A 19,407-nucleotide genomic window follows, 5' to 3' on the forward strand; every position below is an offset into this window, starting at 1 on the left:
ACAGCATCCCAGCTCTGGTCGGCACCCTCTCTGTCTCCTCGACACCTCATAGACAGGGCTTGCCTCTGGCTTCACTTTCAGTGTGAACATGTGGTTTTATCTTCCCATTTTAATCAATCTGTTCTAGAGAATTAACAAGCCCACACTGCTTAAAAGACAGACAATGACATGGGGTGATGAAACCTGCGGTTTTCGTTCATGCAAAAGTCTCCCAACAATGGCTGTTGTCGCCGGGGGAAATACACCAACCAGATGCTTCCCAGTTGTGGGAGTCGTCCGCGCCAAAGGACCAGATTGAAGCAACGGTGGTGGAGGCATTTAGCATGGGACTAGAAAACTGGGCTTTGTGGGGAATGAAAGAGATGTTGAGACTCCAGACATTTTACATTTAACAATTAATCGATAGTATTTATGGAGTGTTTACTGTGCACAGAATTGGTAGACATATTCCCTGCCCTCAATGAGCTTAGAGCTCAGAGGGAGATCTGGGAACTAAAATAAATTATGGATATGTATTTAAGTGTTGGGAGGCTGAGAAGGGTGAATAGCAGGTGCTTAAGAGTCTAAGTCCTAGTGCAAGGGCAACACAGGAGGAAAAGGGAGTAGGGAGAAATGTGGACTTGGTTGGGAAGGCCTCTTTGATGGTGGCAGTCTGTCAGACATGAAGCGGGAGGGACTTCCGGATGAAAGTCAGCAGGAAGATAGACCAGATTGAGGTAAAGCGAGTAAGTTGGCATTAGAGGAGCAAAGTACATGGAGTGGGTTGTAGTAGGAAATCTGTGAGATAAGAAAGAGGGGTGAGCTGATTAAGTGGTTTAAAGCCAAAGGTAAAGGGATTCCTTTTGATGCAGGGGTGGATGAGCCATCCCTGGAGGTTCTGGAGGAGTGGGGAGAGCAGGGACTCAAATATTTTTTTAGAAAAATGATCTGGGCTACAGAGTGAAGTACGGTCAATTGGTAATGGCTTTAAATGTCTATATACCATACACAATATCACTCTCACAGACCCAGTCGTAACTGGCTCACAAGAGCCATCCTTTTTGGGTGTTAGACTTTGGAACATCTAAAATATATGTTTATGTGTCAGAAACATAGGAAAAGGCAAACCCAAAGGGGCCAGGACTGTGAACTACCATTTATAGAGGTGCCAGGGCTGTGAACTGCCACTTCTAAAGGTGCCAGGAGAGTTGAACTGTCCTTTTCATAGGTGCCAGGATGAGAAGCCACATTTCCCAAGGTTCCAGGCATTTTGAACTGCCATTTCCAGAAGTGCTAGGGGTTATGAACAGCCATTTCCAGAGGTGCTAGGGCTGTAAACCACCATTCCCAGAGATGCCAGGTCTCTGACACGCCATTTCCGGAGGTACAGGGATTTTGAACTGCCATCTCCAGAGGTGCAAAGGCTTTGAACTGCCAAGTCCTCTATGAGCCCTGGCACAAATGAAACCTGCTGGAAAAGTTTCTGGGGCTTCACAGGCTGTCAGAGCCGCAGGGGTTTCAACTGCTCTCTGCACACCCCCATCCCTCAACCCCTCTTCAACCCTTTCCTTTAAGAACATCTCTGCCTCTACAATCCCCTCCAACAAACACTATACCCGAGAAAGGATTCTAACGATCTCTTAAACCCAGAGGTGGGAGAATCAATCAATTAATCAAAGAAATTTATTGAGCACTCACTGTGTGCAGAGCACTGAATTAAGCCCTTGGGAGAGGACAATATAACAATAAAACAGACACATTCCTTACCCTCAGAGAGTTTACAGTCTAGAGGGGAAGACGGACATGAATATAAATACATAAATATGTACATAAGTGCTGTGAGGCTGGGAGCGGGGATAATAAAGGGTGAAAGTCAGGGTGATGCAGAAGGGAGTGGGAGGAAAGGAAACGAGGGTGTAGTTAGGGAAGGCCTCTTGGAGGAAATGTGCCTTCGATAATAATAATAATAATGTTGGTGTTTGTTAAGTGCTTACTATGTGCAAAGCACTGTTCTAAGCTCTGGGGGGAACACAAGGAGATGAGGTTGTCCCATGTGGGGCTCACAGTCTTAATCCCCATTTTGCATATGAGGGAACTGAGGCACAGAGAAGTGAAGTGACTTGCCCAAGGTCACACAGCAGACATGAGGGGGAGGTGGGATAAGGCTTTGAAGGTGGGGAGGAGGGAAAGGGGTTGCCCACACTGGCCTGTCGTGGCCGAATCGACTGGGAATTCTGGTTTTTTCTCAGCCCCTGCTGTCTCCTGATGAGGAACGAACAGGGTGATGATGTCCCAAGCCCTCTGGAGGGACCTAACCTTCCATCTACTCCAGAAGGCAAAATGCCCAGACTCCCAGTCTAAACCCCATTAACGGAGCTCCTCTGGACAAAACACGAGCTGGTTTTCCTGGGCAGACCACACCACCAAGTGGCCTAATCGGTCGCTGAGGAACTTGCATGACATGAGGTCTGAACTACCCGGAGAATCAGGTTCAGGGGGCGCAGCCCTGTCCTGCAGGTAAGGAACGTAAATGGGCCAGGATCCCCTGTTGTCCCTCTTCCCTCTGCTCCTCGGGTGGAGATTCCTCCAGGCCCCACCGCCCCCACACACCCTCCCACGGAAGTACCCATGCCAACAGGCACACACACAACCACGGTTCCCAGGCCCTGGGAGAGTAGGAGGGGACTGGGGCTTTAGTGGGGCAGGATTGGGCAAGCGCACACACACCAACCCCCATTCCTGCAATTCCCCAACAAGGACTATGCCCCAACCTTTCTCTTTTTTTTTTTAATATGCAATTTGTTAAGTGCTTACTAAGTGCGAAAAGCAGCATGGCCTAGTGGAAAGAGCACGGGCCTAGGAGTCAGAGGACCTGGATTCTGATTCCGGCTCTGCCACTTGTTTTCTGTGCGGCCTTGGGGTAAGTCACTTCACTTCTCTGGGCCTCAGTTACCTCATCTGTAAAACGGGAATAAGAGAGTGAGCCCCATGTGGGACAGGGACTCTGACCGACTTGATTGACTTGTATCTACCCCAGTACTTAGAGCAGTGCTTGGCACATAGTAAGTGCTTAACAAATACCATTATTATTATTATTATTACTATTATTATCAATTTGTCTACCTGCCCCACCAAACTTACATTCATATCTGTAATTTACTTATTTATATTCATGTCTGTCTCCCCCTCTAGACTCTAAGCTTGTTCTGCGCAGGGAATGTGTCTGTTATATTGTACTCTCCCAAGCACTTAGCACAGTGCTCTGCACAAAGTAAGCACTCCATAAATACCACTAATTGGTATCCCTAGGGATAAATCCAGCAAGGCTTCCCCAGCTCCCTGTAGCAGACACTCTCATATCCTCACCCAGATGAAAAGCAGCATGGCCTAATAGATAGAGCCCGGGCTGGGAGTCAGAAGGACCTGGGTTCTAATCCCAGCTCCACCACTCGTCTGCTGTGTGCCCTTGGGCAAGTCACTTTTCCGAGCCTCAGGTACCTCATCTGTAAAATGGGAATTAGGACTGTGAGCCCCATGTGGGACAGCAACTGGGTCCAACCTGATTAACTTGTATCTACCCCAACACTTAATACAGTGCCCTGCATGTAATAAGCACCTAGCAAGTACCATTTTAAAAAATATGGAAACGAGGCAGTGTGGGAGGGCTGCTTAGTACTAACCCTTTCTAACCATTTACCAGCCCTGGTTCAGTAAATGGGAAGGGCTCAGTACAGTATAGCACACAGTAAGCGCTCAATAAATATCATTTACTGATTGCCCCAGGCCAGCCAGGCATGCTTCAGACACTCGCAGAAATATCTGCCCAGTACTCCTTCCCCTCCCCTCAGGACCTGTATATATATTTGTACAGATTTATTACTCTAGTTATTTTACTTGTACATATTTACTATTTATTTTGTTAATGATGTACATATAGCTTTAATTCTATTTGTTCTGATGATTTTGACACCTGTCTACATGTTTTGTTGTCTGTCTCCCCCTTATAGACCGTGAGCCCGTTGTTGGGTAGGGACCGTCTCCCTATGTTGCCGACTTGTACTTCCCAAGAGCTTAGTAATAATAATAATGGCATTTATTAAGCGCTTACTATGTGCAAAGCACTTTTCTAAGCACTGGGGAGGTTACAAGGTGATCAGGTTGTCCCACAGTGGGCTCACAGTTTTAATCACCATTTGACAGATGAGGTCACTGAGGCACAGAGAAGTGAAGTGACTTGCCCAAAGTCACACAATTAATTGGCAGAGTCAGGATTTGAACCCATGACCTCTGACTCCAAAGCCCATGCTCTTGCCACTGAATCACGCTGCTTCTCTGGCTCTGCACAGTACAGTGCTCTGCACACAGAAAGCGCTCAGTAAATACGATTGAATGAATGAATAATTGCTCTGTGCACAGTAAGTGCTCAGTACATACCACTGATTGTCATCACTTCGCAGTGCTGATGACAGCCTGCATGCACTAATCCAATGTCATTTTTTTTTACTGTATTTGTTAAGCACTTACTATGTGCCAGGCACTCTACTAAACTCTGGGGTAGATACAAGCAAAGAAGGTTGGACACAGTCCCCACCTCACATGAGGCTCACAGTCTTAATCCCCATTTTGCAGATGAAGGAACTGAGATATGAAGAAGGTTAGTGAGACATCTTTCCCTCTGAGTAGCACGAAGTGTCTAAGATCCAACAGGCTGTGCTCTGTGCCGGTCTCACCAGACCCTTCTCCTGGCTCTGACTGGGACCTGTTTGCATGGAGAGATCTGAGCTCGCGTCCTGGGTTTTAATCACTCTCTAAACATCACCACCTGCCTTCTGACCCAGGGACGGAGGGGAAGGAGGGAAGGCTCTCACCTCACGCTTGGATCTCTGCTTCTCTGTAAATGCTGGGATCAGAGAAGCAGCGTGGACTAGTGGAAAGACATGTGCCAGGGAGTCGGGGGCCTAGGCTCTGTGACCTTGGGCAAGTCTTTTAACTTCTTTGTGTGTTTCCTCATCTGTAAAATAGAGGAGATTAAATACCATCTGCCTCTCCCCCTTAGACAGGGACTGTGTCAATTCTGATTATTTTGTATCTTCCCCAGTGCCGGGCATGTAGTATTTAACAAGTACCATTATTATTCATTCATTCAATATACCTGTATATATGCTTGTACATATTTATTACTCTATTTTACTTGTACATATCTATTCTATTTATTTTATTTTGTTAGTATGTTTGGTTTTGTTCTCTGTCTCCCCCTTTTAGACTGTGAGCCCACTGTTGGGTAGGGACTGTCTCTATATGTTGCCAACTTGTACTTCCCAAGCGGTTAGTACAGTGCTCTGCACACAGTAAGCGCTCAATAAACACGATTGATTGATTCAATCGTATTTATTGAATGCTTACTGAGTGCAGAGTACTGTACTAAGCACTTGGGAGAGTACACTACAACAATAAACAGACATTCCCTGCCCACAACAAGCTTACAGTCTGGAGGGAGGGAGATAGACATTAATATAAATAAATTACAGATATGTACATAAGTGCTGTGGGGTTGGGGGGGAGAACAAAGGGAGCAAGTCAGGGTGACGCAGAAGGGAGTGGGAGAAGAGAAGAGGGGGGGCTTAGGGAAGGCTTCTTGGAGGTGTGCCTACAATAAGGTTTTGAATTACTATTATTATTATTATTATATTGTCTATGCCCTGCCACCTGCCTCCTTATCAGCCCCACATCTCCCCACTCTGGGCAGGATCCTCTAGACTGTAGGCTTGTTGTGGGAAGGGAACAGGTGTACAATTTCTTTTGCATTTAATGCTCCCAAATGCTTATTACAATGCTCTGCCCACAGTAAGTGCTCAAGAGATGCCTTCAGTCCGCCACTTCTCTACTTCGTGGCCTTTGGTAAGTCACTTCAGTTCTCTGGGCCTCAGTTCCCTCATCTATAAAATGGGAATTAAGACTGTGAGCCCCACGTGGGACAACCTAATCCCACGGGTCTGTCTGTCTCCCCCCTCTAGACTGTGAGCTCGTTGTTGGGTAGGGACCGTCTCTATATGTTGCCAACTTGTACTTCCCAAGCGCTTAGTACAGTGCTCTGCACACAGTAAGTGCTCAATAAATACGATTGAACGAATCAATGAATGAATGAACCTGATTACCTTGTGTCTACCCCGGCGCTTATATCAGTGCTTGGCACATAGTAAGCAGTTAACAAATACCATTATTATTTTTATTATTATTATAGAAGACCCTGATGATTAGTGTAAGCCCGTTGTTGGGTAGGGACCGTCTCTGTATGTTGCCAACTTGTACTTCCCAAGCGTGCAGTACAGTGCTCTGCACACAGTAAGCGCTCAATAAATGAGATTGAATGAATACGTTTGAATGAATGAACGAACAAACAAATGAATGAATGAACCTGATTATCTTGTGTCTACCCCGGCGCTTATATCAGTGCTTGGCACATAGTAAGCGGTTAACAAATACCATTATTATTTTTATTATTATTATTATTATAGAAGACCCTGATGATTAGTGTGAGCCCGTTGTTGGGTAGGGACCGTCTCTATATGTTGCCAACTTGTACTTCCCAAGCGCTTAGTGCAGTGCTGTGCACACAGTAAGTGCTCAATAAATACGATTGAAGGAATGAATGAACCTGATTACCTTGTGTCTACCCCAGTGCTTAGATCAGTGCTTGGCACATAGCAAGCGGTTAACAAATGCCATTATTATTTTTATTATTATTATAGAAGACCCTGATGATTAGTGTGAGCCCGTTTGTTGGGTAGGGACCGTCTCTATACGTTGCCAACTTATACTTCCCAAGAGCTTAGTACAGTGCTCTGCACACAGTAAGCGCTCAATAAATACGATTGAATGAATACGTTTGAATGAATGAATGAACCTGATTATCTTGTGTCTACCCCGGCGCTTATATCAGTGCTTGGCACATAGTAAGGGCTTAACAAATACCATTATTATTTTTATTATTATTGTAGAAGACCCTGATGATTAGTGTGAGCCCGTTGTTGGGTAGGGACCGTCTCTATACGTTGCCAACTTATACTTCCCAAGCGCTTAGTACAGTGCTCCGCACACAGTAAGTGCTCAATAAATACGATCGCATGAATGAATGAATGAACCTGATTACCTTGTGTCTACCCCGGCGCTTATATCAGTGCTTGGCACATAGTAAGGGGTTAACAAATACCATTATTATTTTTATTATTATTGTAGAAGACCGTGATGATTAGTGTGAGCCCGTTGTTGGGTAGGGACCGTCTCTAAATGTTGCCTATTTGTACTTCCCAAGCGCTTAGTGCAGTGCTCTGCACACCGTAAGCGCTCAATAAATGCGATTGAATGAATGAATGAATGAATGAATGAATGAATGAATGAATGAATGAATGAATGAATGAGTGTTCCCCTCCCGCTCCCGCGAGGCGGGCGGGCAGCCTGGCGCGGAGGGTGCGCTTCCGTCCTCCGGCAGGAAGGGGGCGCTGCGCCGGGGCTGGCGGTGTCCCGGCGCCGGCGCGGGGCCCTCCCTTCCCTCCCGCCGCCCTCGCGACGCTCTGGCCCTCCGGGCCGCTGTCGCTCGCTGCCTGCACCGCCTGGACCGGAAGCGGTGCGGCCTGGCGCGGGGGTCGGGAATCGGGCGGCGGGGCCGGGGCCGGGGCCGAGGCGGGGGAGACATGGGCAAGAAGCACAAGAAGCACAAGTCGGATAAACACCTGTATGAGGGTGAGGAGCGGGCGCAGAGGGGACAGTGAGACGGGTGAAAGGAGGGGCCGGGTGCAAGAGCTGGGGGCGGGGGGGGGGAGAAAAACCAGTGAGAGGGGCGAAAGGAACCGGGTGCAAAAGCTGGGGGGGGGGGGCTGTGAGAGGGCCGGGTGCAAAAGCTGGGGGGGCGGGGGAGGGACTGTGAGAGGGCCGGGTGCAAGAGGGGTGACAGGGCGAGGGGAAGCGCTGAGGGGAAGAGCGCTTAGAACAGTGCTTGGCACATACCGCTTAAATACCATCGTCATTATCATCATTATTATTATTATTATTATTCTTCTTACCAGGAGAGGGATGAGAGGGGTTGGAGGGGCTGAGGGGAAGAGCGCTCAGAACAGTGTTTGGCACATACCGCTTAAATGCCATTATTATTATTATTGTTATTACCAAGAGAGGGGTTGGAGGGGCTGAGGGGAAGAGCGCTTAGAACAATGCTTGGCACATACCAATTAAATACCATTATTATTATTATTGTTATTATTATTACCACCAAGAGGGGCTGAGGGGAAGAGCGCTTAGAACAGTGCTTGGCACATACCAATTAAATACCATTATTATTATTATTGTTATTATTATTACCACCAAGAGAGGGGCTGAGGGGAAGAGCGCTTAGAACAGTGCTTGGCACATACCGCTTAAATATTATTATTATTATTATTATTTATTATTGTTATTATTATTATTACCAGGAGAGGGATGAGAGGGGCCGGGGGCAAGAGGGGTTGGAGGGGCTGAGGGGAAGAGCGCTTAGAACAGGGCTTGGCACATACCGCTTAAATACCATTATTATTATCATCATTATTATTATTACCAGGAGAGGGATTAGAGGGGTTGGCGGGGCTGAGGGGAAGAGCGCTTAGAACAGTGCTTGGCACATACCGCTTAAATGCCATTATTATTATTATTGTTATTACCAAGAGAGGGGTTGGAGGGGCTGAGGGGAAGAGCGCTTAGAACAGTGCTTGGCACATACCAATTAAATACCATTATTATTATTATTGTTATTATTATTACCACCAAGAGAGGGGCTGAGGGGAAGAGCGCTTAGAACAGTGCTTGGCACATACCGCTTAAATATTATTATTATTATTATTATTATTATTTATTGTTATTATTATTATTACCAGGAGAGGGATGAGAGGGGCCGGGGGCAAGAGGGGTTGGAGGGGCTGAGGGGAAGAGCGCTTAGAACAGGGCTTGGCACATACCGCTTAAATGCCATTATTATTATTATTGTTATTATTATTATTACCAAGAGAGGGGTTGGAGGGGCTGAGGGGAAGAGCGCTTAGAACAGTGCTTGGCACATACCGCTTAAATGCCATTATTATTATTATTATTGTTATTATTATTATTATTACCAAGAGAGGGGTTGGAGGGGCTGAGGGGAAGAGCGCTTAGAACAGGGCTTGGCACATACCGCTTAAATGCCATTATTATTATTATTGTTATTATTATTATTACCAAGAGAGGGGTTGGAGGGGCTGAGGGGAAGAGCGCTTAGAACAGTGCTTGGCACATACCGCTTAAATATTATTATTATTATTATTATTGTTATTATTATTATTACCAGGAGAGGGAAGAGAGGGGCCGGGGGCAAGAGGGGTTGGAGGGGCTGAGGGGAAGAGCGCTTAGAACAGGGCTTGGCACATACCGCTTAAATACCATTATTATTATTATTGTTATTATTATTATTATTACCAGGAGAGGGATGAGGGGGGTTGGAGGGGCTGAGGGGAAGAGCGCTTAGAACAGGGCTTGGCATATAGAGCCTAAATGCCATTATTATTATTATTATTATTATTATTGTTATTATTATTATTACCAAGAGAGGGATGAGAGGGGCCGCGGGCAAGAGGGGTTGGAAGGGCTGAGGGGAAGAGCGTTTAGAACAGGGCTTGGCACATACCGCTTAAATACCATTATTATTATTATTGTTATTATCGTTACCAGGAGAGGGATGAGAGGGGCCGGGGGCAAGAGGGGTTGGAGGGGCTGAGGGGAAGAGCGCTTAGAACAGTGCTTGGCACATACCGCTTAAATGCCATTATTATTATTATTGTTATTATTACCAAGAGAGGGATGAGGGGAAGAGCCCTTAGAACAGTGCTTGGCGCATAGAGCTTAAATACTATTATTATTATTATTATTGTTATTATTATTATTATTACCAAGAGAGGGGTTGGAGGGGCTGAGGGGAAGAGCACTTAGAACAGTGCTTGGCACATAGCGCTTAAATAGCATTATTATTATTATTGTTATTATTACTATTATTATTACCAAGAGAGGGATGAGAGGGGCCGGGGGCAAGAGGGGTTGGAGGGGCTGAGGGGAAAAGCGCTTAGAACAGTGCTTGGCACATAGCGCTTAAACATTAATGATAATAATAATGGCATTTATTAAGCGCTTACTGTGTGCAAAGCACTGTTCTAAGCACTGGGGAGGTTACAAGGGGATCAGGTTGTCCCATGTGGGGTTCAGAGTCTTAATCCCCATTTTACAGATGAGGTAACTAAGGCACAGAGAAGTTAAGTGACTTGCCCAGAGTCACACAGTTGACCAGTGGTGGAGCCGGGGTTTGAACCCATGACCTCTGACTCCAAAGCCCGGGCTCTTTCCATTGAGCCACGCTGCTTCTCATTACTCAGAGAGGGATGAGAAGAGACCACAGAGGGGTGACAGGGCTGGGGGAAGCGCTGAAGGGAAGAGCGCTTGGAACAGTGCTTGGCATGTAGCACTTAAATACTATTATTATTATTATTAATTACCAAGAGAGGGATGAGAGGAGACCACTGAGAGAGGGATGAGAGGGGCCGGGGGCAAGAGGGGCTGAGGGGAAAAGTGCTTAGAACAGTGCTTGGCACATAGCGCTTAAATATTATTATTATTATTGTTACTCAGAGAGGGATGAGAAGGGACCACAGAGGGGTGACAGGGCCGGGGGAAGAGCGCTTAGGACAGTGCTTGGCACATAGTGCTTAAATATTATTATTATTATTACTCAGAGAGGGATGAGAATCAATCATATTTATTAGCGCTTACTGTGTGCAGAGCACTGTACTAAGCCCTTGGGAAGTACAAGTTGGCAACATGTAGAGACAGTCCCTACCCAACAGTGGGCTCACAGTCTAAAAGGGGGAGACAGAGAACAAAACCAAACATACTAACAAAATAAAATAGAGTAGATATGTACAAGTAAAATAAATAGAGTAATAAATATGTAAAAACATATATACATGTATACAGGTGCTGTGAGGAAGGGAAGGAGGTTAGATGGGGGGATGGAGGGGGGGCAAGGGACGAGAAGGGACCACAGAGGGGTGACAGAGCTGGGGGAAGCGCGCTTAGAACAGTGCTTGGCACATAGCGCTTAAATACCATTATTATTATTATTATTACTACTACTACTAAGAGAGGGATGAGAGGGGACCACAGGGGTGAAAGGGGCCGAGGGCAAGAGGAGTGAAGGGCTGAGGGGAAGAGCGCTTACAGCAGTGCTTGGCACATAGCGCTTAAATACCATTATTATTATTATTACTAAGAGGGCGATGAGAGGGGTGAAAGGGGCTGGGGGCAAGAGGGTTGGAGGGCCTGAGGGGAAAAGCACTTAGAACAGTGCTTGGCACATAGTGCTTCATCATCATCGTTATTATTATTATCATTATCATTATTATTATTATTATTATTATTACTAAGAGAGGGATGAGAGGGGACAACAGAGAGGTGAAATGGGCCGGGGGCAAGAGGAGTGACAGGGCTGGGGGAAGGGCTGAGGGGAAGAGCGCTTAGAACAGTGCTTGGCACATAGCGCTTAAATACCATTATTATTATTATTGTTACTAAAAGAAGGATGAGAGGGGACCAGAGAGAGGGGTGAAAGGGGCCAGGGGCAAGAAGGGCTGGGGGAGGGGCGGAGGAAAGAGCACTTAGAACAGTGCTTGGCACGTAGCCCTTTCCTCTCCATCCAAACCACTACCCTGCTGGTTCAATCTCTCATCCTATCCCTACTGGATTACTGCATCGGCCTCCTGTCTGATCTCCCATCCTCCTGTCTCTCCCCACTTCAATCTATACTTCACGCTGCTGCCTGGATCATCTTTGTGCAGAAACGCTCTGGGCATGTTACTCCCCTCCTCAAAAATCTCCAGTGGCTACCAATCAACCTACGCATCAGGCAAAAACTCCTCACTCTCGGCTTCAAGGCTGTCCATCACCTCGCCCCCTCCTACCTCACCTCCCTTCTCTCCTTCTCCAGCCCAGCCCGCACCCTCCGCTCCTCTGCCGCTAATCTCCTCACTGTGCCTCGTTCTCGCCTGTCCCGCCATCGACCCCCGGCCCACATCCTGCCCCTGGCCTGGAATGCCCTCCATCCACATATCTGTCAAGCTAGCTTTCTTCCTCCCTTCAAAGCCCTACTGAGAGCTCACCTCCTCCAGGAGGCCTTCCCACACTGAGCCCCCTCCTTCCTCTCCCCCTCCCTCCCACCCTACCTCCTTCCCCTCCCTACAGCACCTGTATATATGTTTGTACATATTTACTATTCTATTTATTTTATTTTGTTAATATGTTTTGTTTTGTTGCTTGTCTCCCGCTTCTGGACTGTGAGCCCGTTGTTGGGTAGGGACTGTCTCTATATGTTGCCAACTTGTACTTTCCAAGTGCTTAGTACAGTGCTCTGCACACAGTAAGCGCTCAATACGACTGAATGAATGAATAGGGCTTAAATACCGATATTGTTATTACTATTATTACTAAGATAGGGGTGAAAGGCACCAGGGGCAAGAGGGGTGACAGAGCTGGGGGAGAGGGGACCAGTGAGGGGCTGAGGGAAAGAGCGCTTAGAACAGTGCTTGACATATAGCGCTTAGCAAATACCAAAATTATCATTGTTATTAAGAGAGGGACGAGAGGGGTGAAAGGGGCTGGTGGCAAGAGGGGATGAGGGGAAGAGTGCTTAGAACAGTGCTTGGTATATAGTGCTTATCAAATACCAACATTATTATTATTATTGTTATTATTATTATTATTATGAGAGGGATGAGGGGGGCCGGGTGCAAGAAGGTTGAGGGGGCTGAGGGGAAGAGCGCTTAGAACAGTGCTTGGCACATAGCGCTTAACAAATACCAACGTTATTATTTTTGAGAAGGGGCTGGGGGCAAGAGGGGCTGAGAGGAAGAGCATTTAGAACAGTGCTTGGCACATAGTAAGTGCTTAATAAATACCAATATTATTATTATTGAGAGGGATGAGAGCAATGAAAGGGTCTGGGGGGAAGAGCAGTTAGAACAGTGCTTGGCACATAACGCTTAACAAATACCAACATTATTATTATTGAGAGGGATGAGAGTGGCTGGGGGCAAGAGGGGTGAGGGGGCTGAGGGGAAGAGCATTTAGAGCAGTGCTTGGCACATAGTAAGCGCTTAACAAATACCAGCATTATTGTTATTATTGAGAGGGATGAGAGGGAACGCATGCAAGAAGGGTGAGAGGACTGTGAGAGGGGCTGAAGGGAAGAGTGCTTAGAACAGTGCTTGGCACATAGTAAGCGCTTAAACATCAGCATTATTACTATTAAGAAAGGGGTGAGAAGGGCCAGGTGCAAGAGAGGATTATTGTTGTTATTAGTAAGGCCAAACCAAGCCCTCCCTCTCCAGCCCAGAGACATCCCATAGATTTGCAGGTTGGAGCCAGCTTTCTAAAGTGTTGCCGGAGTCCCCGGTCCAAGGGCCCACTTACCGTAGTCGAAGCCAGTTGGTCTAGTGAAGGGCGCACAGGATGGGGAGGCAGGTGTCGAGTCCAGGTCAAAAAAAAAAAAAAAATTAGAAAAAATCAAGTCACAGCAACAAGCAGTATTAATACAGAGCTACATGGGTGAGGACGGATGAAGCCTGTCCCCCTAAAAGCAAGCTCAACGTCATTAGGGACAGCTGAGAGAGGGAGCTAGTTATAGCCCGTGGTGGGCGTGGTGTTCCTTCACACCAACAACAGGCATCCAATCAAGTGTGGCAGCAGGTTTCTTAACTGATGACAGGGTGTGGCTGAAGCATGATATAGGAAAGTAAGGTAGATTAATGCAGAATGAAGACTGAAAACAAAATGGAGTAAGGGTGGGTAAGAGTTGGTTTCCACACAGGAGACCTTCTAGACTGTGGGCAGGGATTGTTTCTATTAGTTGCTGAATTGTACTTCCCAAGTGCTCAGTACAGTGCTCTGCACACAGTAAGCACTCAAATATGACTGAATGAATGAGTTCTCATCCCAATTCCATTTTCCCTTTGTGTGACCTTACACAAGTCATTTCACTTCTGTGGGCCTGTTTCCTCATCTGTGAAATGGGGTTAAGACCCCCATTCCTCCTCTCTGACTATGAGTCCCATCTGGAACAGTAACTATGCCCGGTCTGGTTATTTGTATCTTCCCTGGGCCTTAGCACAGAGCTGGGCACATAGTAAGTGCTTAATAGGCACTAAGTACGTTACTTTGCACACAGTAAGCACTCAATAAATACGATTGAATGAAACTATCATCATCAGGTCATTAATTCCCAAGGCAAGGGTTTTTTTGGAAATGTCAATTTACTAATTTCAACAAACTAAGCAGAATGTGGTCAGTAATCAAAGTACCACCCAGAGCAGATTTACAGTTGCACCAAGTGACCCACGTTTAAGAAAATACTAGGTTTAGATCTTTGCAGGGTAACCTTGTTTTATCTCACTTGGTTGTCGTTCTTCAGAGAAGCAGTGTGACCTATAGTGGAAAGAGTGCAAACCTGGGAGTCAGAGAAACTGGCTTCTGGTTCCGGCTTTGCCACTTGTCAGCTTTGTGACCCTGGGCATGTCAGCTGACTTCTCTGAGCTTCAGTTCCCTTATCCATTAAATGATTTCAATGCCTGTTCTCCCTCCCCCTTAGACTGTGAGCACAGTGAGGGGCAGGGAATATGTCCAACTTGATTAGCTTGTACCTACCCCAGAGCCTAGTACCGAGCTCAGCTGCTTGACCTCTCAGCTGCCTCTGACACCGTGGACCATACCCCTTTCTTGAAACATTATCCAGCCTTGGCTTCACTAACACTGCCCTGTCCTGGTTCTCCTACTGTCTCTCTGGCCTGTCATTCTGAGTTTCTTTCACGGGTTCCTCTACTGCCTCCCATCCAACAGTGGGCGTTCCTCAACGCTCCATTCTAGGTCCCCTTCTAGTCTCCATCTACACTTACTCCCTTGGAGAATGCATTCACTCCCACAGCATCAACTACCGTCTCTACGTGGATGATTCCCAAATCTACCTCTCATGCATTTCCTCCTTTCTGCAGTACATCTCTAAGTGCATGTCCCACTGACACCTCAAACTTAACATATCCAAAACACAACTCATCTTCCCACCCAAACCCAGTCCTTCCCCTGTCCGTCCCATCACTGTAGGCATTACCTACTATCCTCCCTAACTCACAAGCTCATAACCTTGGCGTTACTCTCTACTCTTCTCTCTCATTCAATCCACATAGTGAATCTGTCACCGAATCTTTTTTTATGGCATTTATTTCTTACTTCTTGTCAACTCTACCTTCACAGCATCTCTGAAAGCTACCCTTTCCCTTCCATCCAAACTGCTACTCTGCTGATCGAAGCGTTTATCCTGTCCTTCCTTGCATCATCTTCAGCTGCATCAGCATCATTCCTGACCTCCTTGCCTCTCCCTGCTCCAGTCCATACTTCACTCTGCTGCCTGGATTATCTTTCCAAAAAAATTCAGTCCACATCTGTACATATTTATTACTCTATTTATTTTACTGGTACATATCTATTCTATTTATTTTATTTTGTTAATATGTTTGGTTTTGTTCTCTGTCTCCCCCTTCTAGACTGTGAGCCCACTGTTGGGTAGGGACTGTTTCTATATGTTGCCAACTTGTACTTCCCAAGCGCTTAGTACAGTGCTCTGCACACAGTAGGCGCTCAATAAATACGATTGATTGATTGGTTTACTCAAGAATCTCCAGTGGTTTGCCATCCACCTGTGCATTAGATTCCTTACCATCAGCATTAAAGCACTGTCAGCTCTCCCCCTCCCTCCTAACCTCATTGATTTCCCACTACAATCCAGGCCGCACACCTTGCTCCTCTAACGCCAACTCGTACCTCGATCTCATCCGTCTCACTACTGGGCCCTTGCCTGCATCCTGCCTCTGGTCTGGAACTCCGTCCCCTCCACCCCCTTATATCATCAATTGTATTTATTGAGTGCTTACTATGTGCAGAGCACTGTACTAGGCGCTTGGGAAGTACAAAATGGCAACATATACAGACAGTCCCTACCCAACAGTGGGCTCACCACTCTCCCCACCTTCAAAGCCTTATTAAAATCACATCTCCTCCAAGAGGCCTTCTCCGATTTAACCCTCTTTTCCCATACTTTCTCTCCCTTTTGCGTCGCCTGTGCACTTGGATCTTTACCTATTAAGTACTTGATATTTACTCCACTCATAGATCCACAACACTTACGTACTTATATCAACGTCTGACTCCCCCGCTTAGACTGTAAGCTCCTTATGGGCAGGGAACCTGTCTGTCAACTCCGTTGTATTGTACTCTTTCAAATGCTTAGTACAGATGCTATACATGCAGAAAAGGCTTAATGAATGCTATTGATTGCCACTTAAATACTTCAATAATTATTCTTTTTGTTTAAAGATTATGTCGAAAAGCCTTTGAAGCTGGTGCTGAAAGTGGGAGGAAATGAAGTCACAGAACTCTCCACGGGCAGCTCGGGACATGATTCCAGCCTCTTTGACGACAGATCCGACTATGACAAACATAAAGACAGGAAGAGGAAGAAGCGAAAGAAAGGAGAAAAGCAGGCTCCAGGAGAAGAAAAGGAGAAGAAGAGGCGAAGAGTAAAGGTAGAGATCTTTGCAGTTGATACTGCTGAGCTAAGAACTGGTCGTTAAAACGCTGACAGAATTCAGAACTTACCAGAGATTGAAGTCTGTAATGCCTACTAACCGATTCCACCTGTTTATCCTGGTATCCCAAATGTTGTTCTCCTCAGAGCTAAGAAATCCAACACATAGTTCATTTCTGGCAAAATGACTTATGAGTCGAGGCTTATCAGTTTGGCAGATGTTTCTTTTGTTTATTTTTTCATGGTATTTAGTAAGTGCTTACTGCGTGCCAGGCACTGTTCTAAGCTCTGCGGTAGATACAGGGTAATCAGGTTGGACACAGTCCCTGTCCCACATGGGGCTCACAATCTTAATCCGTATTTTTCAGATGAGGTAACTGAGCCCCAGAGAAGTTAAGTGACTTGCCCAAGATCATACAGCAGACAGGTGGTAGAGTTGGGACTAGAACCCAGATCCCACTGACTCCCAACCCCATGCTGTATCTTCTAGGCCGTGTTGCTTCTCATCTTGTGAGTCTTTGGTTAAAAAGTTGCTGCCCCTGCTACAAACATAGTTAGCTGGGTTATCCCCAGATTGCCTGGTGCTCTTTGGGTATATTATTCCACTGAAAATTATAGGATCTAATCAGTAAAGCCAACTCTTTTTAGGGGGTGGGTAGTGGGGAAATAAACCTTGATGTTGGAGAGTGCTCTGTTGCGAAATAGTGCAGATGCATTGTTCCAGCCCCTGGGATCTGTCTTTTTGTATACTATGATTTTGTGTTTTTGAAGGAGAATTTAAAAGGTATAGGGAGAACGGCCATGTAAATCAATCAGTCATATTTTTTGAATGCTTACTGGGTGCAGAGCATTGTACTAAACTCTTGGGAGAGTACAATATAATCGAGTTGGTAGACGTGTTTCCTGCCCACAGCGAGCTTACAGTCTAGAGGGAAATGCTCTTCACCCCTTGAAGGAGGCAAGATGAGCGGAAGGGTGGCTCCGGTTGGTTGAATGAAGTAAATTATTTAGGGAAATATTAGAAATGAGACATGTTTTATTAAAAAGATCCCAAATCAAAAGCTGTAACAGCCATTGTTTCTCCTAGTGGAATCTCTATAGCTGAAAATGAGTTGTCCACAAGTTCTACCAACTCCTTTGCATCGTACTTTTCCAAGTTCTTAGTGCACTGTTCTGCACCCAGGAGGCACTGTAGGAATACCATTGATTGATACTGGAAATTAGCCACTAGGAAGTGTCCTCTTAATTGGATGCTCTTCTGAGGACTCCTCCTAGACTGTGAGCCCACTGTTGGGTAGGGACTGTCTCTATATGTCGCCAACTTGTACTTCCCAAGCGCTTAGTACAGTGCTCTGCACACAGTAAGCGCTCAATAAATACGATTGATTGATTGATTGATTGAGGAAACTAACTTCCTGCGTCCTTTAGGTTAGGCATCCTTTAGGTTATCCTTGAGCACGTTACAAAGCAACAATAGCTTGCTATTGCGTGTATAGCTTGCTGTAGCATGTTTTTGTTGTTCATATAACTGCTTTATTTAGGGAAATGCCCCATAATGCCCCTCTGTTTTTTTTTCTGTTTTAGCAAGGTGGGCGGCAGGGGATGTTTAAATCATATTTTTTTCGGTAACTGAGCTTTTTCCTACCTCTAGCAAACAAAGACTCTCCTACAAAATAATTCTTTTCCAGATTTATAACTCCTGATTTTTGTCTTGGTGTTTTCCCCAAACTAGCCCTTTTATAAGTTTCTTTCATCCTCTCTTCTTTTCATGTTGTCCCTTCTTCTCTCCTATTCCTTCCCATTTCCAAGAAATTTTCTTTATAAATGAATCCCTCTGGAACAGTTTTAATTTGGAGATTCCTTTGTCTTTATTGAATTTTGTCCAGTCATACTGCTGGTGCTTTTATTTGTATTTTCTTGGTGCACTGTCTGTGCCTCTTAAACAGTATTTGTTAGCTCTTCCCAGTTACAGTCCATTAAGTGGGGTCAGCTCCTAGACGGCAGGGATCGTGTCTACCAAGTCTTTTGTAATCTCCCAGGCACTTAGTACATGACTCTGCTTACAGTAAGCGCTCAATAAATACCATTGATTGATTTATTAATAGTTAAAACTCTTTCTGTTAGAAAGCCCAAACTGTGAAGGATGGAGGACGAAGAGGAAGAATGAGCCGTGATTTTAATGGGTTTATTTCTAGATTATTATTATTATTATTATTATGGTATTTGTTAAGCACTTTCTGTGTGCCAAGCCACTGTTCTAAGCACTGGCGTAGATACAAGGTAATCAGGTTTTCCCACATGGGGCTCATAGTCTTAATCCCCATTTTAGAGATGAGGTAACTGAGGACCAGAGAAGTTAAGTGGCTTGCCCAAGGTCACACAGCAGACAAGTGGCGGAGCCAGGATTAGAACCCATGCCATCTACCAAGCCCGGATCCTTTCCACTAAGCCACACTGCTTCCCTAGATGTAAGTAAGACTGGAAAAGATTGGTAGGAGAAAATATTAGGCAAAACATTAAACCGCATCCTGTTTCCTATCCAAGTCTTTATTACTTATATTCTTGGGAATGTTTTTTATTTAATTTAAACCATGCACATGCTTTCCCTGGAAATGATGGATGGGCTATATTGCTTGAGAGACCAAGATAAACTACACCCACATTACCAGTGTGAGTTTTAAACAAATGTTGACTCTGTTCAGCTGGGCCAAAAGTAATTGAAATCATTGCCTGTTGCCGTAGAACATGTGATG

At 45.7% G+C, this 19,407-nt stretch overlaps 1 protein-coding gene across 1 annotated transcript in view; it reads left to right on the forward strand.

Moving 5' to 3' along the window:
• The first annotated feature begins 7,643 nt into the window (after window positions 1-7,643).
• The window catches only part of BRD7 (bromodomain containing 7), a 32,113-nt gene continuing 20,349 nt past the window's right edge, over window positions 7,644-19,407 (forward strand). Inside the window, exons 1-2 of the mRNA XM_038754090.1 lie at window positions 7,644-7,719; window positions 16,444-16,652. Coding sequence (XP_038610018.1) covers window positions 7,671-7,719; window positions 16,444-16,652 — 258 coding nt within the window. The 5' untranslated portion in view covers window positions 7,644-7,670. The remainder of the gene's footprint in view (window positions 7,720-16,443; window positions 16,653-19,407) is intronic.

Source organism: Tachyglossus aculeatus, chromosome 11, assembly GCF_015852505.1.
Source record: "Tachyglossus aculeatus isolate mTacAcu1 chromosome 11, mTacAcu1.pri, whole genome shotgun sequence".
NCBI lineage: Eukaryota > Metazoa > Chordata > Mammalia > Monotremata > Tachyglossidae > Tachyglossus > Tachyglossus aculeatus.